General features: G+C 41.0%; 2 protein-coding genes across 2 annotated transcripts in view; both read right to left on the reverse strand.

The window, feature by feature from the left end:
* Positions 1-997: 997 nt before the first annotated feature.
* On the reverse strand, positions 998-8,713 carry TBR1 (T-box brain transcription factor 1). The gene is made up of 6 exons (XM_007523775.2): positions 7,847-8,713; positions 7,119-7,273; positions 6,648-6,769; positions 5,917-6,075; positions 4,882-4,943; positions 998-2,232 (listed from the first exon to the last, which is right to left on the reverse strand). Exons 1-6 carry the CDS (start codon positions 8,536-8,538, stop codon positions 1,374-1,376), a joined length of 2,049 nt encoding a protein of 682 aa, XP_007523837.1. The 5' UTR covers positions 8,539-8,713; the 3' UTR covers positions 998-1,373.
* Positions 8,714-13,880: 5,167 nt separating this feature from the next.
* PSMD14 (proteasome 26S subunit, non-ATPase 14) overlaps positions 13,881-24,672 on the reverse strand; it is a 109,253-nt gene continuing 98,461 nt past the window's right edge. Inside the window, exons 11-12 of the mRNA XM_016188448.2 lie at positions 16,638-16,700; positions 13,881-14,296 (exon numbers count right to left, since the gene is read on the reverse strand). Coding sequence (XP_016043934.1) covers positions 14,198-14,296; positions 16,638-16,700 — 162 coding nt within the window. The 3' untranslated portion in view covers positions 13,881-14,197. The remainder of the gene's footprint in view (positions 14,297-16,637; positions 16,701-24,672) is intronic.

Below are 24,672 nucleotides of genomic sequence, written 5' to 3' on the forward strand. Positions count from 1 at the left end.
AAATTTCAGCTGTTTCTAAGTGGTGGGGGAGTCGTTTTCAAAAACTAAAATGCGATAAAATATACAACTCACACAGTTCATCTTCACTAGACTACACTATAATTACCAACAGTTCAGTCATCTATATCATTAGTAGAATATTCATTACAAAGATTTACAGCATAGAAAGGTGGATGGGGAGACTGAAAAGATATTCAGAAACAGTTTTGTCAGCATATTTGGCACCTGCACAGACCAGTAATGGATTTGGCACTTTGGGGAAAACAAATAAGGCAAAATAATATTGCTGATGTCGAGCTATTCTATTAGAAGGAAGATACTGGGGAGAGGAACATACAACTCCTGATAACTTTACTTTGCAGGCATCATGCCGCTTAACTAACTTGCCTACTAACAGACACCTATGCTTTACAGGTGTTTGGTCAGAGTCTCCTTAGCTAATTGTGTGCATTAGGGCATAGAGTAATTATTTCATGCAGAGTCGAGAAGTGAGGAAACCATTATTATCAAGTAGTTCACTTTTCCAGAGCCTCTTAGAATATTGCCTCACAGAACATTTAAGGAAAGGGGGCATAGGTTAGAGTAAAAAAGAAAAAAAAAAGGCAAAGAAAGGGAAAAAAGGTTAATGAAAAGGCTAAGCATGAACTGGTTTTGTGCCTTGACGAAGAGAATAAAAACTAGCCATTCGTTACAGTAAATTAACACTATATACAGTCATTTCACAGGCTTTGTTCCACTAAAATTATTAACATCCCTACCATCCATCCATCCTTCCACTCGGAGATAAGAAAGAATGCGCTGGATGGGTCCAGGTTCTAGAGTCAACATCCTACGGTATAATGGGGAGGCCGAGGTTTGGCCAGTCAGAATCGCTGCGGCCTGACTGGACTGTCCAGGTCTCCTACAGTTGAAGAGTTTCCTTAGGAGAAAGAGGAGGAGGAGGAGGAGGAGGAGGAGGAGGAGGAGGAGGAGGAGGAGGAGGAGGAGGAGGAGGAGGAGGAGGAGGAGGAGGAGGAGGCCGAGGTGGAGAAGGAGGAGGCAAGAAAAAGACGAAGGGGAGGGAGGGCTGTTAGGAATAGAACTGGAGGACAGTAAGTAGGAAAACCAAAAGGTTTATAGCAAAGTTGAAGGTCGGTGCGCTAACTGCAGAAACTGCTGTGCAAAATAAAAATAATAACCATAAACAAAGTTAAAATCACACTGGGAGACGTATCCTTATTTGCTGAAGACGGTCAGGGGTCAAATCAAACCTGGGGGATGCTCACGGTGGGGCGCGGGGTGCGGGGCGCGGGGCGGGGGCGGGGGAGAGCTGCGAGGGGCTGGCAGGGGTCCGGGCCGCGCGGGGCGCGGGGCAGGCGGCCGGCCGGGGCGGCCTAGCTGTGCGAGTAGAAGCCGTAGTAGCCGCCTATGTCCTTGGCGCAGTTCTTCTCGCAGTCCCGCTGGGCCAGCACCTCGCTCTTGAGCGGGGATGAGCTCTCGGACACCGGCGTGTCGGCGGGCGAGATCCGCCTCCGCTTGGCCTGCTCATAAATCCCCGAGTCGCTCGAGTCGATGGACTTGATGGAGGAGGGCGTCTCGATCCAGCTGGAGTCGGACAGGTCCTTGGGCTTGGCGTCGTCCGCGGCCCCGGGCGGCAGGGGCGAGCGCTCGGCAGCCAGGCCCTCGGCCTCCTCGCCCAGGTAGGGGTTGGCCCCGGCCATGCGCGCGGCGGCCGCGGCGCTGTTGGGCCAGCAGGGCAGCACGGAGCCCGACTTGGCGCCGCAGTACTGCGGGGGGCTCCGCGCGCCCCAGCCCGACGGGTCGGCGTAGTAGCCCAGCGGGCGGCCAGTGCAGCCCGCGGCCTGCAGTGGCAGCGCCTTGACGCCGGCCGCAGCGTACGACAGCAGCGTGGCCGCGTTGCCCGCGAAGTCCGTGGCGGTGTCGTAGGCCGAGGCGGCAAAGTCCAGCCGGTTGTTGGCCGGCGTCACGAACCAGCGCTGCGGCGAAGGCGCGCCTGGGTCCTCGGCCTGCTGTGGCGACAGCAGCCCGTTGGTGTGCGGCACGCTGCGGTCCGTCCCCGGCCCGGGGCCCGCGCCCGCGCCCGGATGGAAGCGGGCCTTGGCGTAGTTGCTCACAAACTGGTCCTGCAGGAAAGAGCCGGCCATGGCGTAGCGGGCCCCGGGCACGATCTGCGAGCGTGGGGAGTCATTGGGCGAAGGGGTCAGGCGGTCCATGTCGCAGCCCGTGTAGATCCTGCGAGGGAAGGAGAGAGAGAGAACCGAGGGGGTGGCGCGGAGGCCCTAGGGGGCGGACGGACAGAGGAGAAGGCCGCCTCTGCCTCTGGTCACCCCCCAAACTCGCCTTCTGCGACCTGACTCGCCATCCTGGTCCGGACAGACCCAGGCCCGGGGTCACAGGCCTGCACCGTGGGCCAGCGACCCGCCTGGCTAACGGCAGGACATGAGCGAGACACACATCAGAGGGAGGCTTCAGTCTCTTCTGGCGCTCTCACCAAGTGTACAGAGGCCTAGACAGGAACAGCGCGGGAATTCTCATCCCACACACTTGAAGGTAAATTTAGATTTACCTAGAGACAAAGGTGTTATCAGCCCGGTAGGCCTTTCCTCTAAAATGAGTTTCAGAGCGAATTTTCTAGGCAAGGTACCCACTCCTCTGCCCTTTGCAACTATTTTCTTACGTTTTGCACACTTGAGGTGTATCCACGGAATTACTAAGACTGGCCTTGACCCTTATTGTTAGACCTAATGCTGCTGAAAGTCTCCATTGTCTATTGTTCCCCCTGTGTGAACCTTTGACCCACCAACTCTACCAATACAAACAAGCCCTACCAATTGAAAACAAAGTCATCAGTCAAGAAAATACCAAAGTAAAAGTATTGTTACTCTGTCCTCAACTTTTCATCCCTTACTGGATAAAAAGCAAAAGCCCTTAGTTGCACAAACTTTTACAGTACATTTATCAACCTTCCTAAACAGATTCCCACTAATTATTACTGACCATTATGCGCCTTGACTGTGGGTCAGGAGCTGTGGTCTAGGACAGCACAGACAGGAATATATTTAGCCATCACAAATCCTCATTGTACCACAGTTATCCCACTTTACAGATAAAGAAACTGAGACAAGGTTAAATTCCATGCCCAATCACAGTTTGTATTAAGGATTATTCAGATAAAATAATCAAACATTAACTTCAGGCCTTACGCCCAACCAAAAAAAAAAAAATAGAATTGAGAGGGGACCAGAGATTAGAACAAGACTGTTATGTTTTCTCATACAAATACACACATGCCTCCTTTTTTATTTAGCTCACATGTAAATGTTTTAATCTTTAATCAACAGACTGTTTTTGAAAGAGAGCCTCAGTCTTGTCAGGCCTTAATTCTTTAGGGACAATATTCCCTGGTAAATCCTAAACAGTCCCTTAGTCCATCTGAACTCTTATTGCTCTGCCTGTTTCTCCAAAGTGAGGCAAACCCAAATAGCCAACATAAAAGAGGAAGGGGGTGGCACAGAGCATTTTACCCTATACTATATGCCCTTAAAAGCTAAGGTGTAACTATAGTATTTATTTGTATAGTTTCTAAAAATGCTTTTTATGAAAAAATCCATTGTGATTTAAGAATCATAGAGCAATGGCTTTTTCAACATAAATCAGCCAGAGGAGGGGCAGGTGAGGGTTATGCTGCAGCTGCTCAGGTCCATCTGCTTACTGAAAATTCTCCTAGAACTTACTTCCAGTTTCAAATAAGAAAAGTAGAAAGAGGCAGGAAGGGAACATAACTAGCAAGGTTTACCCCACCACAATATTTTTAAAAGGGGAAAAAAGCAGTCTGCAAAAGATACAGTTTAGATGCCCATCCAGGTCCCAACCCATATGGGATTACCAAATTGATTTGTGCAAAATAAAATGCTTTGGAACAGATGTTCACAACAGAATTAAAAGCTCAAACTCTACAAGACCCCCCAGTATAGAGACCAATATCTCTGGTCTCCTGGGCCACACACTTCCCACTGTGCTGGGTCCAAGCCACTCCTTTAGACTGTGAGGTCTAGAGTTGACAAATTTTTATTATGATTAATTGTGTTGATGGGGCTTCTTTCTTTTGGACTATCTTTGAAAGAAGCCCATATAATTATAGGTAGTGATAGCAGTGATTTTATTTCAAAATATCAGGGGGGAGAAAGTTGATATCTAACTGAAATGGAATAGAAGCAATCACTTTTCTCTTTCTCTGAAAATTTAATCAATGTCACAGAGAGTTTTCTTTTGAAGCGTACGAATAATATACAGCAGTAGCAGCTGGGTCCTTCCCAAAATCTGAAAGGACCATAACAGCAGCTCTGCTTGTGAACTAGCCTGTGGTGGGTGCACATTTTTTTCAGGCCATAGTAAACTTGCAAATGAAAAGCTATTTCACAAAACTTGGAGATGGGTAAATAAAAGTCACATATGCCAAAGAGACTGTAACAACTGCCAGAGCCACATGCACTTTCAGGCAGAATCAGGCGGTTTCAGACACAGACAATCTGAGCTGAGCATCTGCAGCAACACATACAACTCCAGCACCCAGGAACCAGGGCAGCTTCCCCAGCCAGCCAGCCAACCAGCCAGCCAACCAGCAGCCAGCCCCACAGACCCACCAACAACTTTGTAATTCATAAGAAAGCTAAAAATGGGCAGAGGAAACGTTTGGCCAAAAACCACAGCAATATCAAGACTAAAGGTCATCACAGAAAGGGGGAGCTAGCAAATAAAGGAAAGGTAACCACAAAAACAACTGTCTTCACAACACTCTAGTCACCAGAAGCCTTGTACATAACAATCTACCTTTGACCTATGGCACAACTCCTTTGAGAAGGAAAGTGGGAAATTACTTACGTATCATAATTGTCCCGAAATCCTTTTGCAAAGGGGTTGTGGTCTATTTTCAGTTGTGTAATCTAGAAAAGAGAAATAAAGATTAATATGATCTCAGACTGCATAGTAGAACTGACTGTTTAAGAATATATAATCTGCCAGTATATACGTACATATAATTTATAATTTAATTAATAGTAAAGTTTTTTTAAACTTAAAAAGTTTGAGGGGGTGGAGGAGAGGAAGAAAGAACATCACGAAAGATATGATGTTTAAAATAGTGATAATTAAAACTAAAGAATTACTTTCAGTTCTCTTAGGGTCTAAACCACTTAATAAATAAAAATACATGTTATAATAGGATATTCAAAAATTTTAATGGGAACTTAAATTCTTCACCAAATATTGCCTGTGTTAATATATCAGTTAATGGCTTCTACTTCATAGCCTGGATAATCACAAATTACATCATAAAACGAATTTTGATTTATAATAAAAGGTGTTTTTCATTTCTACTGTTTTCTTTTCAAGCACCATTGCTTCTTGTGGTCAAAACAATTAGCAGTAAAGTAACTTTTTTGCAAACTTATAAATCTGAAGAGGTCCAAGTCACCAATAAAATTGTGTGTTCTTTTGATCGCTCCCAAACATTGTTTACTTCAGTCATCAGTTCTTGAAACTTTAAACATTTTTTAGATAATGCCAAAGCTTGTCAAGAATAAAATGCAGAGGGAAATCTGCTTATTTTTTAAAAGATAAGGTTTTATAAAACACAGAGAGAGACTTAAGTATAGTTTGAGGACTACACTTCTCGAGGCTCTAGAAATACTAGGTTCCTCAAAGCTGGCCCGAGTGACCTGCAATGGAGAAGCGTTCCCTACATTCTTGGTATTTAGAGTGTCCAGCAGGCTAGCTCTTTGCTTAAAACTCGGTAGGGCCAGCTGTTGCTGGTGTTGGGTGCATGCTGGGGTGGTTTGGGGGTGGGGGGTGGGAGTGGGGGGTTAATGGTATTGGCGAATGCCACCCGCCAAGTGCCTAGTCCCCCCACTTCCTTACATCTGTGTTTTGGTAAGCGGTGACGGCGATGAATTGGGTCTCGGGGAATGTGAATGTCTGAACGCGGCCGGGCTGGCTGGTGTCCTCAGTGCCATCCTCGTTCACTTCAACCACATGCAGGCGGGGCTGGTACTTGTGCAAGGACTGTAAAACCACCATCTGTCCCGCGGAGAGAAAGGGGAGGGAGTGTGGGTGTTAAGTCGGTGAAAGTACTCAGGGCTGCTCGCCCGCAGGGCTGGGAGGCTGCACGGAGCCCACAGCCTCCGCGGACTGGAGGTGGGATTCGCCCTGCTCCTGGATAACTAGCAGGAAAACCAGTCCTCCTCTGGGTTCAAAAATCCCCCCAATCCCGGAGAAAAAAATGCATGCCTACCACCCACACCTTTGTATCCCTGTCCTAGTCTTCCCCAAAGGAAGAACAAAGATTTTTCAAACTGCTGATTCTTTGGGTTGACGACTTGAAATAAATCAAGTATTTGTTGGGGGGGGGGAATCAGGAAATCGGAATGGGGAGGAGTTAAGGAGACGAGCTTTGTAGATTATTGAACATAATTTTGGAGGAAGGAAATAAAAAAATTAAAAATCTTTTTAATGAAAGAAAGAGACATGTATCTAGCTTCTCATGCTGATTTAAACTGATGAACTGGATGGTAGAGAGTGTGGTGTGTGTGTGTGTGTGTGTGAGAGTGAGTGAGAGAGAGAGAGAGAGAAGTGAGGGTTGAACCACTGACCTGCCCATTGTTGTTTGAAGCTCCTTTGTTATTTGTAAGTTTTAATTTTCCAAAAGAAATTTCTTGGCGCATCCAATGAGCCCCCGTGTTGGGGGAATCAGGATGCATATAGACCCGATTTCCTAGAGAAAGAAATATGCTGTTTACATATGCCCCTGGCACTGCCCAGTTCCAACTCCTCTTCATGTAGGACACACACACACACCTTATTCTACTGTGAGGCCCATTAGCTTTTTTTTTTATTATTTATTTAAGGCCATACTTTCTTCCTATTAACTGGGAATGATTAAAATAGCTTTTGCATAATCCTCCCCCTTCTCTAGCTCAGTCTGTCCCCCCTACCCCCTCGTTTCCTTTTAGAAGTCATTGGCCGATCGTTTTAAAAGTCGCTCGAGCCAGTCCACAAAGGCTTTAATTAATCATTCTCACCTAAATAAGTGTCAGGAAAACGTGTTAATTGGAAGGACTTGCCTTGCACATTGGTGTCCGCTTTGCCGCAAGGAACCCATTTGCCTCCTTGAAACCTCCAGTGATTGGGATCCGCCAAAATCACATCCACAAAAATATTGTAATGAGCCGTGGGATCGAGACCAGAAATGTTAAAACTTAAAAAAGGAAACATGCGCCTATTTAAATTAAAGGAGGGGGGACAGGGGGGGGGAGATAGATGTTAAAAGATTAAATTCAAGAAGCGAGGCGCCAGATAGCAAAGCAAAACTTGTTCCCGCAGCGTCGATAAGCGAATGTTTGCTGGGTTACAAAAGGGGTCGTGGGGGAGGAAAATAGGGCTGACGTGGGAGAGACTCGCGGGTGACCTCGAGTGGGTAGCCGGTAGGTATTGCTGCCCAGGTGCAGAGCAAGGTTGGCGACCTTCGTCTCCGCTCGTCTGTGCAGCCCGGCGCTAATTTGTCTCTCCCTACGCCCAGCTGTCGGCTGGTGCGCTCCCTCTCTCGCCTTCTTCTGGCCACTGACTAGTCCTCCGACCACTTCCTAAAGTAGGATTCCTCTATCTCCAACACCACCGCGAAGGCTATCCCACTCCCTTCCCCCTTTTCGCAAACCAGCCAATTCTGGGTCTCGCCCAAGCGCCTTCCACCCCACTCCCGACCCCAAATCGTCGCTGCCGCCGCAGTCATAAGCCGGGTGCTCTCATCCCCAGGTCGTGCCTGGAGTAGCGGCAGCCAAGAATGTACCATTACCTTCCCTGCTTGGTGATGATCATCTCCGTTTGGTGCCGGTGAAATTTCAGCCAAAGGGGCCTGTTGCACAGGTATACCTGAGCCTTGCCGGGCACTAGCCCCGGCTGCGTGGAAGAGAACTGGTAGAACGGGGCTCCTTGATACGAGTGGCCGTACTGCTGTGGGTAGGGGTAGCCAGCCGCAGGGTAACCCTGCGGCGAGGAGTTGGACAGCAGGCTGTTGTAAGCTCCGTTGGTGATGACCGGGTGGTGGGCCATGTAGCGGCTAGGGCTGCCGATGGAGAAGGCGGGGTGCGCTGGTCCATGCTGGCCGGGGTACGGGAACATGGCACTGGGAGCAGTGGCCGCAGATTGTGGCTGGCTGGACTGAGAGAGGAGGTAGCGATCTGCAGCAGAGCCATCGAAACTGTGACGAAGCTCAGAGACCCCGTCCAAGACAGGAGAGAGTTTACTTCTCTGGACGTCCCCTGGTGAGTCCTTGGAGTCAGGAAAATTGTCTGTATCTGACTGGTTCGTCATCCCCCTGGTAATTTTTTTCAAAGGTGAACTTCTCTCCAGGTTGTCAGTGGTCGAGATAATGGGATGATCGTGCAAGACAAGCTCAGATCCTCCTGAATGTGGGTAGCTGCTGCTCACATTGAGAAATTTCTTGGAGAGCATGATAGAAGGAGAAAGGCAGTGCTCCAGCTGCATAGCTCTAGAACCTTAACACTCGCCCTCCTGTCCCTGGTTTTTAAAGTCCTATTTATCATAAACTAGAAATCCACAGACCCCCCCCCCCTTACTAGACAGAAAGCACTTCAACCAGCAAATGCTTCTCAAAGGTTTGATTTACTTTTTTTTTTCCCTGGGAGAAGAGATTGGCCAATTGACACTATGCAGCAATCAGAAAAGGCTCACTTTTGATCTTGCTGCTTGTGCAGCCGATGAAACGGCTCCTGCCATTGGTTAACTGCTGACAGTAATTTAATTAGATAGACATTAATTAGGATAATCACCTGGCTCCTGGTCGCAACGATCATGGCAAATTGAAGGGGATGTTTTATTGTTGGCTTGGGGGGTGGGGAATGTGTGTTGGTTTTGTGTGAGTACTGTTGTGTCACCTTTAAGCTTTGTGGCCACTGCTTTAGGAAGATTCAAAGACATGCAATTTACCAAACATTTTCCTACCTTCCCCCCTCCCCCTTTCAAGCTGAGGGGCGGAGGAGGGAATTCAACGATGCTAGGAGACTTTTCGGGTCTGAATGAGCCAAATATTCAGTTGAATGTAACGATTTCAAGTGCAAAGTATACAAAGCGCGAGCCGGTGGCCTCTTCTCGCCCTGAAAAAGTTCCAGAGTCTGTCTTTTCCAGTTAATATAGAAACACACAACACCTGAACCAGTCCTTTGTGAATAAGTCCTTCATGTCCTCGGTTCTCCCACCCCTCCCCAAACACCTTTTAAACTACAGAAATAAATCACTGTGACAGAGACACAGAGATGGGGTGCATGGGGACAAAAAAGCAGCAAGTCACCCACCCATCCACCCACCTCAGGAAGGTTCAGTTTCTTGGTTAAGCACAGAAACAGTGGCAATCTATTATCTCCTTTTTAAGTTTTGAAATAATCATAAGCTTTCGGGCTGAAGTGCCTTAATGTATCTGCAGTGATGTCTACAAGGTTTTTACTAAATATTTTATCAGCGATCTTGGTTACAGATTTATATGAAGAGCATCTAACTGGGGGCAGGCACCATGCATCCCTAGCATCCCACTGCACTGCTTCTCTCTGAGGTACTGGCTTGATGGCAGGCTCAAAAGCCTGCTAGGAAGAGAGGTTTGAGTCATGGTGCAAATGGGTTTTCCAGAGGCACTGGTTTGGGGAGAGAGAATGGAAGTGGTATCAAGGCGTGATAATTACTTAAGGTTTCTCTCTCCTTTATATAATGTGTGAGGGTGGGGTGGGGGAGGAGAATCCATGACAGTAATTTTTAAGAGGTAGAATCTAACAAGGAATTTTTAAAAGAATCAATTTAAGGATGTTGGCACAAATAAAAAGAACGAGGTCCAAAGTGACCCTAAGGTAGATGTAGAAAGAGAAGTCCAGTCCTCTGTTTGGACCAAAGGGCCAAGAACAGCAGATCTACCTCCATGCTATTTCGTGAGGCTGGAACCCGCCAGTTTGCCCTGTGGCGGCTTTCCCAGGATGCGGAATCTCACGGAAATGAGAAGTAGCGCGACTATGGAGCTCAGCGCGACCCTGCGAGCTGGCGCACACCTTGCACGGGAAGGTGGGGAGGATGGGGGACAACACCAGGGCTGGCAGCGGGAGAGGCCAACCTCCTTGAGACCCCAACCAGCCGACCTGGCCGAGAAGTCAGAGTGAAAAAACAAAACAAAACAAAACAAAACAAAAAAAAAACTCTAGCATCCTGGCGTTACAGAGAAGCATCCCCTACTCTGGAGAATGAGGGTCTGGCACGGACCCCAGGAGCACTTTCCGTGAAGGAGGCTCTACCTGGCACCTCCGGATCTGTGGAGCCTGTACCTAGAAAGCGTGCAGTCCTGGCTGGGTGCTAGCAACTTGATAGCTACGTTGGAGACATTGTGTAGACCTTGGGCATGATCAGGTAAAGGTTAACCAGATTTAACCAAAGGTTAGGGAGCTTGTACTAAGAGCTGTGCCTAGGTGTGAGCGGTGAGGTAGGGGTTGAGCCATGACTGAGGCCTTTTTGGGAGCCCTGGCTGCAGAGGGCACCAGCTGTGACCTCCAACCAGGTGCCTGAAGCAAGACTCAGAGCAGGAGGCCCTAGGCTGGACAGGTTGATGACCAGATTTATCAGACTCAAGCCGAGTCAGTTTTCTGGGAGAAAAAGTATACTTAGATCCATTTCTTCTTTCAAAAGTAAGTAAGTTCCTGGCTGGGAAGCTTCATAAACAAGCAGGGCCTTAGCAGTTGACATTTTGGGGAGGATAGGGAAGGAACTTAGCTTTAAAGCTATGTGAAACTTGGATTTACTGCCCATTACCTTCCACCACCATTTCTCCTGGGAGGCTTTGGCCTTATTTTGGCCACTCTTGCATTCTCCATTCATTAAGTTCCTTGTCTCAGAGTCAGAGTGCCTTTTCCTTCATGGGTTCCAGGGTTACTTCCCTTCCTTCCTCAGTGGGACCCTAACCCTTAAGCGTGTAGTGAAAAGCAGACACCTTCTGGGCTCTTTTTGAGTCTGTTATTCTCAACACCCTAAATTGACTTTTTTTCAAATGAACATTAAAACGAAATGTTAGACAATAGAAAAGGTAGTGTGCCTTCCTTAGTTTTTAAAGAATTAAAAGAGAAATGTGCATGCATTTAAAGTTACCACCACTAGATTCTGACTGCCTGCCTAAAGAATTTTTTAAATTTCTGTATTCACAGGAAGTAAAATTAAGGTTCTCCTTAATATCATCTGTACTATAGAGCAGGGCTTCTACAACTTTAAATGCACTAAGCCATAATTTTTCACCAAGTCAGACCTAAGTGGGAATTTTTGTTTTGTAGAATGGGTTCCTGGTCCAGGAAGATTGTTGAAAGGTGTCATCAGTATAGCTGGAAAATAAGAACATATCCAAACTAGCGGCATGCAAGATGACTTACTGCTGCTTTTATGCTGCATGAGTAGATGTTTATGTAAGCTCATATCTGTCTCTCTCTCTCTCACACACACACACACTCCTGAAAAGGTCTACTAAGCTTATGATTAATGTCTACTTGAACCTGAACAGGTTGCCATAAAGGTGCTCACTGAACCTCCTCTTAAGGCATCCTGGTTTCAGTTGACTCCAAATACAAAGAAAATACAGAATTTTGCTAGGAGGGATTCAGATAAGGTGTTGAAACTGGGGACATCTCTAAGTGATGGAAAAAACTGGGAAAAAGTGGTGTGTAGTTATGGGTCATCCAGGAAGATGAGGTGGACAAATAAAAGTGAAAGGCAGACATTTTATAAGACTTGTCAGAATGGAAATGGGAAAAACAAATATTTTCAAGCTGGATGTTGCAAATAGAATAAGGCCGTCTAAAGGTGTGTTGTATGAAAAAACAATGATTAGCTCTGATGAACAAGACTTGTGAAATCATAGAGCCTTATGTAGGTAAAGGAGAAAATCATGTATTCAAAAAAGCTAGCCAACACACAAGTTTAAATTAATAGGGAAACATCTAATATGTTCCATTACACTTTTATTAGCTGCTGTGATCCCAACAAATAATATATATTACATATCTTACAGAATACACTATCACTGCATTTAAAAAAAAATAAGAGTCATGCTCAGAATACTTATTCCCCCTCACTGAAAACCAAAGTCTGAAATATAGTGAGAGTTCAAGTCATTTCCATTTTCAGTTTCTGGTACTTCATTAGACAACCAATAAGAGTCTAATTCACTAATTGGGTCAACCACATCACTCATATCACCTCTAGTAAAGGATAAATCTAAATTCTAAGTTTCCAAGTAAAATCCTCCTTTAATGAATTCTTAGAAACATGATTATCATATTTTCACAAAGGGTACAGAAAATATTAAATTTTGTCCCCACATTTCTCTGTATCCCCTGGTTTACCTAATATAGTGCTACACAATGTATTAGTGAGGTAGTTATTTATGACATCAGGTAAGTAGCAGATTGAGACAGTCATCTAGGAAAATGGCCATTAAATTTTTATTGTTTTAATCAGAAAACTGGACACTTACAAGTTAATTTGGAAACAAAGAAAATCAATAATAAAATTATTGCTTGGGGGCCGGTGGTAGCGCAGCAGGTTAAGTGCACATGAACAAAGTACAAGGATTAGCGTATGGATCCTGGTTCAAGCCCCGGGTTCCCCATCTGCCTGGGGACCACTTCATAAATGGTGAAGCAGGTCTGTAGGTGTCTTTCTCTCCCCCTCTCCCTTGATTTCTCTCTGTCCTACCCAACAACAGTATCAGTGGCAACAATAACAACAACAATAAGGGCAACAAAAATGGGGAAAAAATAGCCTCCAGGAGCAGGGGATAACCCTGGAGGCAAAAGACAAAACAAACAAAAACTACTGCTTATGTGCTAATGATATTAAACTCACATCGTGGCTTCTCTCAATTTGAAAACACTACATACTTTCTATGACTGTCTTGGCTGAACAGACAACTCCCAGACAATCCCAACACTGTTGGTAGAATATACACTTAAAAATTAAAACTGACTCCCTTAAGTTTCTCTTAAGACCTAAAAGTATAATTAATTAAGATATTAAGTATACTGGGAATCGGGCGGTAGTGCAGCGGGTTAAGAGCACGTGGCACAAAGCCCAAGGACCAGCATCAGAATCCCGGTTCCAGCCCCCGGCTCCCCACATGCAGGGGAGTTGCTTCACAAGCGGTGAAGCAGGTCTGCAGGTGTCTTTTTCTCCCCCCTCTGTCTTCCCCATCTCTCTCTGTCCTATCTAACAATGACATCAATAACAACAATAATAACTACAACAATAAAACAAGGGCAACAAAAGGGAATAAATAATAAATATTAAAAAGTCTTTTAAAAAAGATATTAAGTGGGAGCCGGGCAGTAGCGCAGCGGGTTAAGCGCACGGGGCGCAAAGTGCAAGGACCAGCATAAGAGTCTTGGTTGGAGGCCCCAGCTCCCCACCTGTAGGGGGTTGCTTCACAGGTGGTGAAGCGGGTCTGCAGGTGTCTCTCTCCCCCTCTCGATTTCTCTCTGTCCTATCCAACAATGACACCAATAACAACAACAAAGATAAACAAGGGCAACAAAAAGGAAAAAGAATAAAGATATTAAGTATACTACTATGATAAACTTTTACTAACATGTCAACATTCTTTCTACATTAATGACTAATGAAGTAGTCACATGAATACCAATCATTTTACTTTTGTACAGTTTTGTTATCACATGGATACTTTATGCACGATAAGATCTTAAAATGTAAAGGGAAACACCTTTGTGTGAAATTTTTAGAGCACTGTTAAACGCTACCTAGCAAATCCAACCAGTGCAAAAAGACCTCAAGAGACATAGATTGTAAATGTATTTTATTTTGTAGGCAACAATCAAAATATATTTGTGTTACTGATTTCTTCAAATATCAAATGGGATCTTAACAAAATTTATCCACTTTGATGTATTCTTATACAATTTTGAAATCTGTAAAGACCCTGACTAATGAAACAGAAGTAATTGCACAAGAGAGACTGAAGGTGTTACAGTGTTGCAAATGATGCCAGATGTCTTAGATTTAACCAAACACACCTTCAGAGGTCCCTTGACTTTGAGTACTAGGAACAACAGAGAAATATACAGTGAAAGTATCGCTGATAGCTTTTTGCATTGCTTTATTTAAATACGACAGTATCCAACATAGCTGCCAAACACTGGACAATATTCGAAGTCATAAGCACATCCACATGTTCCTCCAAATGACGTTTTGGGTCCTTAAAAAAGGGGAAAAAGAAGCATATTACTGGTAAGATTAAGAGCCCAAGATATATATGTGTTTGAGTATATATATATCAACTTTGCTTTCCTAATATATTGCTATATTCTTAGAATTTCTGAATCTGTTAAAAAATTTTAAGACTGCATAATGAACTGATTTATATCAATACCATGACCCTATAATAATCATAAAGAGTAAGAAAGAATTCTAAGTCCATAATCAACTGATTAAAAACTAAGTATAGCATTCGTAAGAGTGAACAAGTATGCCCAAGTAAGTGTGTACAATTTGTTATTCATATATATTGAATGTCTAAAGGGTAACAATACCTTTGCAGAGAAATGCAAAGGTAAAAATTGATTATAAATTTGTATCACTTCTATAAGTTTAATTCTTATAGAATAATGCAATTTTAGGACTAGTCTTTTAAATGATTAAGGAAATAGTCTTGAACAAAAAAGTTATGGTTAATAAATTAAAATTTTAAATACAATTTGGATCAATTCTAAAATATTAACAAGATATCATGTAGTCTTTTTAAAAAGTAGCACAAAAGTACATAGATAGAATCCTTTAGCTTAAAAATGATCAAATCTGTTCTTGAAATGCCTGACTTAAAAACAAAGCTTTAAATTGCATTACAAAAATGTTTAACTTAGATTTATGTTTGGAAGTAGTGCTAAATAAAGTATTTTACCTAATTTGAAAACTTGAAATAAAAGATTTATACTGTACAAAGTATTTTCAATCAAATTATTATTTTCAATGGGCATTGCTAAAATATCCAAGATTTCTAACTTTAAACAAATGTTCATCACTGGAATTATTTTTTGGCTGTTCTTCTCTAAACTATTATCTCAACACATTTTATTTCCTTGAATAACCCAGATATACAACATGCTAGAAATAATTTCAAATAACTAGACCACAATATTAAACTGTCTTTATTTCAGAAATAAGTTTGAGTGCATTTCAGGTGAAAAGAGACTGAGAAAGACTAGCAGGAGAAAAATATATTGATTAGATTCCACTACAGACAGTTTTGTTTTTTGTTATGTAGTAGGCCAAACCAGTCAAGTGCTTTATTATTTAAAAAGTTATTATGATGATTAAACTTTTGCCAATTATACAGTTTTTAGTTTCACTTTTACTTTAGACCTTTCATTTGCTACTATTAGATTAAAATTACCTCAAGGACCTATAGCCTAAGAGTCAGGTATTAAAAATGTGTTGCTTAATTCTATATCGTACAAGGCTCCAAGCTGGTGAGCCTTGTATTAAACTAAAATAAGTAGTGGGAAAAGACATCAAGAGTGATTATATAACACACTGAGAGAATAATATGATCTATATTCATTTTGGTTTTGGAAGATTCTTGATCCTTGAGTTATAATAATATTCAGAATGCAGTGAGAATTTATTACACCAATTATAGTTAAAGTCAGCCCTTTGCCCCTACTGCTCTGTTGGAGCAACTGGTTTTGTAGTGAACTGATAACACTCCCCTCAGTTATCTACATTACTTCTTATGGCAGCTGGGTGATTCTTAAGAGATTTCCCATCCAAGAATGGTCCTGGCCCAAAGCTACATAGCTTGTGAGATGTGATGGGATCAGAGCATATGGTAGGATGGCTGAAAGCAAAGACAGCTTAGTGTCTTGCATCTGAAATATCAAGATTCTGCCAACATCAGCAGTATGATAACCACGTTCCATGAAATGAAGAAAAAAAAAATGTAATCAACATTCTTAAAAAAAAAAAACCAGTCTAATTAATCTGTAGATTCTTTTAATTGGATGGTGTATTCCTCCAACTCCCATACTCAGAAAAATAGAAACTTAAATATATATATTTTATCCTGGAAGAAAAAGAGGAAGTGCTTGAAATCTTTTCTCTTCACTCAGTATGACCCAACAGTGCGCACTCATAAAGCTTTCTCAGGAAAATTACCTCTATATTGAAACATGCATGTTGATAAATTAAATGACTTTAAAAGTTGCTACATATGAAACCTCTAATTTTATCCCTGTTATGGGTAATATTACTTCAAGTAAACATAATACTTAAAATAACTAAGGACTCAAGTTTCAATTTATGTGTAGTAAGTTATTTTCACTAAAGACAGTATCTCATAGGTATACTATTTACTTCTCTAGAGATGGAAAAGAGAACTTGACATAAAATATTCAGTGACCTTCAAAGTTAGTATCACATTTACATGACAGAAGAAAAACGTAGAGTGTACAGACAGGAAAAGAAAAAAAATCTGAAAATAGTTTTAACTCTACAAAAGCATGTTATTATGTGACTGCATAACCTATTACAGTACTCCTCACCTGCTTGCCAACATTCTTTATTGCCAGCTGTTCAGGTGTCATCTTATCTTCTTCTTCTACAGCCTGTGAGTGAAACGCAAAGGACTGAGTTCCAAATTTTATTTTTCCCATTTCAGAAGAATCATAAAAAATAACAATGACCAAAATATCCTTTTGTAGACTATATATATATATTTTTTTAATATTTATTTTCCCTTTCATTAGCCTTGTTTTTATCATTGTTGCAATTATTATTGCTGTCATTATTTCTGGATAGGACAGAGAGAAATGGAGAGAGATGGGGAAGACAGAGAGGGGGAGAGAAAGATAGACACCTGAAGACCTGCTTCACGCTTGTGAAGCGACCCCCCGCCCCTTCAGGTGGGGAGTCGGGGCTGGAACCGGGATCCTTACACCTTGAGTTTCGCGCTATGTGCACTTAACCCGTTCCACTACAGCCTGACCTCCCAGAATATATATTTTTAAAATATTTATTTACTTTCCCTTTTGTTGCCCTTGTTGTTTTTCCATTATTGTAGTTATTATTGTTATTGATGTCATTGCTGTTGGATAGGACAGAGAAATGGAGAGAGGAGGGGAAGGCAGAGGGGGAGAGAAAGATAGACACCTACAGGCCTGCTTCACCGCTTGTGAAGCGAATCCCCTGCAGGTGGGGATCCTTACCTTGCGCTTTGTGCCACATGCGCTTAACCCTACTCTACCGCCTGACTCCCAACAAAGTAACTTTTTAAATAACACTGTTATCATTTCAAAAACAGAATTAAGATGGTCTGGGAGATAGTACAGTGGGTAAAGCACTGGACTCTCAAGCACAAGGTCTCAAGTTTGATCCCTGGCTTCATATATGCCACAGTAATGCTCTGATTCTCTTTCTCTTATCAGTCAACATGTAAGTCTATGTGGGGGGTGGGGAGAAACACAGACTTAAGAAATACAGAAGTATGACACTGAAAATATAAAACGGGGCCACAAATGGTAGTGTTAGCTATTTGGGAACTACTACTGAATTCTATGAGGGGTGATTAACCTTGAAGAGAAAGAAGTCCTATCTTCTTTGTCCTATTTTCGAATATAGTTCTCCAACTTCGATTTCTTTGCCTGCCCTTTCTTGTCTATCAAACCTCTATGCATTCAGTATCTATTTAATTTCTGGTGGCACTTGGGGGTGAAAGTAGCTGAAAGCTTTTGATCCTTTATTATTAGTAAATCGTATCACTTTCACCTCTAACAACTCCACATATGTAAATCTATAAAAGCATAGAATGGTGGCCAAAGCTGGTTAAGCACACGCATTGACCATGAGCAAGGACACAGGTTTGAGACCCCGCTCCCCATCTGCAAGGGGTAAAACTTCACGAGTGGTGAAGCAGGTCTGTAGGTGTCTCTTTCTCTCTCCTCTACTACCCCCCTCCCTTTTTTTTTTTTTTCTGTCCTATCCAATAAAATAGGGGAAGGAGAAAAAAGAAGGCCGCTGAAGTGGTAGATTCATAGTGCCAGCACTGAGACCCAGCAATGATCCTGTTGGGAATACATAAACACATAAATGAATGCAGTCTGTGCATTTTCTCGGGGCAGGGGGAACACTTTTAATTTTAAAAGAGTAATTTAAGTGTCTCGGAAGGTAGCAAAGTGTGTAAGACACTGAGAGGTCTTGGGATTAATCCCCAGTATTGCATGTGCCAGAATGATGCTCTGATTCTCTTTCCTTCTCTATCCTTTCTAACAAATAAAACTGTATAAAACTAAAATATGTTATAGTTGATCTTAACATTTATCAGTTTCTTTAAATATCAACTATCTGTTGATAGTTAATATATGACAATGCATGAATTACTAAGGTTTCTTCAAGGAGTATGTGTTATGTGTATCTGCGTGTGTGAACACATGCATATATTATGTCTATGGGCTAACTGTAATAGTGTATACTGTACTTTGTAGAATGCATACAAATGAACATAATATTAGTATTGTGAATACATGTGAATGAAAATTGGTAAGACAGCATTATTAATATATGACTAAAGCAAAACATTTATACAGTATGTAATTTAGTTCAATAAAATCAAAATTTCTATTTTCTTTGGGAAATTATTTTTAGCACAACTTTATACAGCTTTTAGGAAATATCTGCTACCGCTGTGACCTTTTAATGATCATGACTGATTTAAAAGATGCTGGAAAAAACATTAGGACATTTATTGAAAGCAATTTGACGCCTTAAGCAATCTATTTGTATGTGCTTTGTAATCTCACTGAAAAATGGAAAAGATATATTCTGAACAAAAATGATGCTTTCAGTTAAAGAAAAAAAAAGAAAAAAAATCTCATGCCTAAGGCTGAGGTCTCAGATTCAAAATAAATTAAGTTTTTAGAAACTATTTTCTGAGTCCTACTAGTTTATATGTATGGTCATATATTTTCTAGTGAAAAAAAAAGACCGAGATAAGTACAGTGGGTACAACAGATTAACTGCCACAATGCCCTGTTTTCTCCCATTATGGCATCACTGCATCATTACAAAACCTCTTTGTAAGTGAGAATTCTAACTTTAAGAAACTGCTTTCTTAGTGGTTTGGGTGTATTAATGCCTAAAGATAGGACTCTTCTTCAGGTGAGCTCATATTGTGTGATTTACTCATAATATCTGAAGTGTAGAAATTGAGGATCCCTAATCTTAAAAAACAAACAAACAAAAAAAAACCACCACAGCACTTATCAACAAGGTTACAAAAGGGTGGTGGCAGAAAGCAGGAAACCAAAATCCCAGTGAGGGTTAGATTTGGATACTCTAAACTTAATAATCTTGCAGCTGCCAAATTTCTTCATGTGTGAACAATGAACATGTAGAAAATGCAGTCATCAGACATTTCCCATAAACTGGGAAGTTTGGCTGCATTTCACACCTTCTTAATAGTTGTGTAAACAGAGAACTTGAAAATGAGCAAAGATGGCAAGTGTCTAATTTTATAAATGGACAAACTATCTAGAGAATTTCCCCCAATAGAACATGCCTAAAGAGAAAAGATGGTAAATGAGTATTGTATCTACTGACTATAAGAGGATATTTATTTACATACATTTTTAGGAAATATATTTATGACTCATAAAATGGGAGGGGTAGGTGAGAAATAAGTTAATAACACTCTAAACCTAGAAGCCTCTAGACAGAGAATATGTTCATTTTTGGAGTCAGATGTCAATCCTATTATTTTCAGCTAGTTAAAAAAAAAAAAAAAAAACTTCCTACATGAGAAATTATTCTCCCACTATCTGAATGTTTTACATAAATGGAAACATTGGCAACACCTAAAACATTTGTCTTTCTAAATTAGATTTATAAATCATGACTTGAAAGACTATTAATCAATTCTGTGAGAACTATGGTGTTTGTCAGCGAGGGCCATGGCATTAGGGGCACAGAACTTTGGTGGTGAGTGTGGTATGGAAGGATATTCTATAATCTTAAAAAAATAATAAAAATTGGAGTCGGGTGGTAGCGCAGCGGGTTAACAGCACGTGGTGCAAAGCGCAAGGACCAGCCTAAGAATCCCGGTTGGAACCCAGGCTCCCCACCTGCAGGGGAGTCACGTCACAGGCAGTGAGTCAGGTCTGCAGGTGTCTTCTATCTTTCTCTCCCCCTCCTCTCTCCATTTCTCTCTGTCCTATCCAACAATGACATCAACAACAATAAGAACTATAACAATAAAACAAGGGTAGCAAAAGGAAATATTAAAAAATAATAAAAAAATAAAAATTAAGTTTAAAAAAAGTATATTAATCAATGGAACAATCTAAGCTTGGATTCACAATGTTCATGCCTATAAAAAGTAAGTTTATAGATTTTGGCTCAAAATGTAAATTTAGGTATAAAATAGTTATTAGGGAGCACTGCAAATCTCAGAGATGATAGATATGCAAAGATGAAGGTCAAGAACACTTAAAACATTGATCTTATATGAAAGGCTAAACAAAATAAGTTCTGACTCAAAAATCTTAAATCTTTTACATCACTTAACCATTTTACCAATTAGTTTTTCCATTTCCAATAATTAAGAGAGTTCACAAACTCTTTGAGAAGTACAGATGGTAAAAAGTACTCCCAGCCATAGATGCCATCTGGAAAATGAGGAGCAGCTGTAGATTTAGGCATATACTAAGGTTGTAAACCTCCATGACAAAAGAGTAAACCCTCTTTCACATTCTGAGATAGACCAGATCATAATATCAAAATCCTAAATATTTTCTCTATCTACTAAGTTACCTATATCATCACATCTACCATCTGGGCAAGACCAAGTTCTCTTCATTCATAGTTCTAATCTGGCTACTAAACCAGGAAAAATTAAGAAATAGTAGCAGCAGAAACAAATGAAATTCAAGCATAGGCGGTGTCCTCACTAGGGAACTTCTGTGTTTATGGCAACTTCTGTGATTTGGCGTCAAATTTTGCTTTTGCATTCATGCTCTTCGGTCTACTCAACCAACAAAAAAGCACTGAAAATGTTTGTGGCTATTCACACTAGAAACGTTTTTAACAGTTTATCAACAAAGACCCCCAGATGGCTATCCCATCATGCATGGTCTGAACAGTTCTAAGAAATTCTTGGTATTTGGTCTCTTAAAGAGGTCTGTACCAAATTTATTCATTTACCTCATTCTCTGTTTTTCTGGGCTGCTAAAATTCCTCAAATGAAAAACCTGTATCCCTAATTCTATTAATTTACTCCTTAATAAACCTTTACTAAACAGTGCTAGGATCTTTGGCACTTTCATTCTTAAAAAAATATCAGAATAGGGAGTCGGGCGGTAGCGCAGCGGGTTAAGCGCAGGTGGCGCTAAGCACAAGGACCAGCGGAAGGATCCCGGTTCGAGCCCCCGTCTCCCCACCTGCAGGGGAGTCACTTCACAGGCGGTGAAGCAGGTCTGCAGGTGTCTGTCTTTCTCTCCCCCTCTCTGTCTTCCCCTCCTCTCTCCATTTCTCTCTGTCCTATCCAACAACGACATCAATAATAACTACAACAACAAAACAACAAGGGCAACAAAAGGAATAAATAAATAAATAAAATTTAAAAAATATATCAGAATAATTCCAGTTGATTCAGTTTCCCTGAATTTTATGAACACTTATAGAGGCACACAAATAACTGTTTTCTAATCCTTATACCTTTTCTTCATGACAATGTCTCTCATTTCATATCATATATTTTTGACTATCCTATGGGCTTATTTCCCTTTGACATGCTGTTTTTATTTGCACTACAATATACCATGCTCCCATCTAAGTGGGTGCTTTCTAAAATAAACTGTAAGGTAATTTTTAAATTGTCTTGAAAAGGGGAATTATTGACTTAGAAGACAGTGCTTGTCACTTTTTTTTTGCTACAAGGCCAACGGTTATGGAAGAAGAGGTCAAATTTAAGAAAAGAAGTAACTGTTTTAGCACTCATGAAAACAAAATTAAAGATAAGGCAAGTAGAAAACAGAAAGTCTAAGAGATATGAGGGGCAAGGATATTAAGCAGGTTCACCTACAACTATCAGTAATTCAATATTAACATACTTTTATAATATTACATTGTTGAGTGTTTTTAAAACTAGGGAAGCTCATAATGTACATATAAAGATACTAGGCACTTCCAAGTAAGTACCACATAATAATTCTAGAAATACTTCTACAACGGAAAATTTTCTAGCTCTCCTTTTGAAGTAGCTATAACACTTCACTACAGTCTATACATATTTACAACAGTAAAACTTTCATTAGTTGTAGAATTATTTATTTATTTATTGGATAGAAACAGAAATCAAGAAGGAAGAGGGAGCTAAAGGGGGAAGAGAGAGACCTGCAGCACTTCAGCCTGTGAAGTTTCCACTTCTGGTGGGGACTGGGGAGTTTGAACTCTGGTCTCTACACATTGTAACACACATGCTCAACAAAGCTTGATACCATCCAGCCCTGAATATTCATCATTTTACACATACAATAGCTACTACTAAGTACTCACTCTGAGTAAGATGATTTTTGGTTTGTAAGGAGCTCATGTTTAGCTTTACTTGCTGTTACTTCTGGGATACAGAAAAGCACATATACAAAGAATGATAGAGAATAGCATAATTGAACAATGAAATTATGACTTAAGTCTTGAAGTAAAATTCATGGATTTAAGCAACCATTACTTTTAAAAATGGTACATTAAAAAAAAAAGGTACATTCTTAATCAAACCATGATTTATTAAGTGTATTAAACACTAAACTCTTTCTTAAAAATATGGGGGATTTGGAGCTGGGTGGTGGCGTACCTAGTTGAGCACACATGTTACAATGTGCATGGGCCTGTGTTTGAGGCCCCAATCCCACTTGCAGTGGGAAAGCTTTTCCAGTGGTGAAGCAATGTTACAGGTGTTTCTCTGTCTCTCTCCCTCTCCATAACCCCTTTCCCTCTTTATTTCTGGTTGTCTCTATCCAATAAATAAATAAATAAAGATAATAAAAATAAAAAATATATGGGGAATCAAATTTTAAGATATAATTACACATGGTATGGAACTAAACATTATAATCTTGCAACAAACCATTAATAACAAGAAATTAATTAATAAAAAATAAAATTATAGTGGTCTGGTCCCTGGCAGCACATGTACCAGAGTACTGTCTGGTTCTCAATCTCTCAAGCTTGCTCTCTCTCTCTCTCTCCCCCCTCCTTTCTTATTAATAAATCTTTTAAAAATAAATAAATAAAATTACACAAAACAGTCATATAAAATAAAGATCATATTTGTGATCCTGGGAGAACTAATGTAGTTTCCAATGGAGGGAATGGGGACACAGAACTCTGGTGTTGGGAAAGGTGTGAAATTATACCCTTGTTATCTTACAATAATTTTGTAACTCACTAACTAATAAAATAAGAAAATTAAAAAAATGACATGAATGTGCATATATATAAGTATGTGTGTTTATATACATATATTGTGACCCCAATAGAAGTTTGGGACTATTACTATACAAATGACATCAGCTTGAGGCAGGGACACAAAAGGGAATGTATAAAAGTACGGACTTGGAGGGAGTCAGGAGGTAGCTCAGTGGGTTAAGCACACGTGGCACAAAGCAAGGACCGGCATAAGGATCCTGGTTCGAGCCCCCGAATCCCCACCTGCTGGGAAGTCGCTTCACAAGCAGTGAAGCAGGTCTACAGGTTATCTATCTTTCTCTCCCTCCTGTCTTCCCCACCTCTCTCCATTTCTCTCTGTCCTATCCAACAACAACGATATCAATAATCACTACAAAAGTAAAACAAAGGCAACAAAAGGGAATAAATAAATAAATAAACATCTTCTCTTTCTTCATGTCTCATACATACATGCCTCATTTTGTTAAAGGCAGCAATGCTCCCAGATTATTATATAGCCTTTGCAAAATAAGGCTACCATTTGATCATGTTCTGATCTAATCAGAAGTGCTAGGTGAACTTGTGGAAAGGATCTTAAAAGTAAACTGACAGCTCCCACCCACCACCCCCATCCTGGAACTCAGATGGGATAGTTATAACTCTAACAGTCATGCTGACTCATGGAAGATATCTAAAGAAAAAAAAATCAACACAAGGAAAAAAGAACAAAAGCTTTTAGGTATGTGTCTATGATGACTTCAAAGTTTCATAACTGGCCTTGTAATAGATATGCCTTTTTTTCTGTTGCCATTGTTACTCTGAGCTAACACAATCAGATATAAGTAACAGTTGCTTAGTGCAAAGGATGAAAATAATTCGATTTACATAAAGAATAGAATTCCCATAGAGCTCATTCAGAGATGACACGATTAACATACTATGTTGAGCTATATATGAGATGAAGACATATCTTTGAAAAAGGAAGAGAAGATAACATGGTAGAGACTTTCCATATTGTTATCTGATTTAAAATTTTATATATAAAAGAAAGCTGTAGATATTTCTCTCGTTTGGTGCTCAATGAATTTTATTGTCCATTGGAAGCCCTTAAAAGAGAACATGTTGGCTTAAAGAATTATGTGC

This window comes from Erinaceus europaeus, chromosome 18 (assembly GCF_950295315.1).
Source record: "Erinaceus europaeus chromosome 18, mEriEur2.1, whole genome shotgun sequence".
In the NCBI taxonomy this organism is placed as follows: domain Eukaryota; kingdom Metazoa; phylum Chordata; class Mammalia; order Eulipotyphla; family Erinaceidae; genus Erinaceus; species Erinaceus europaeus.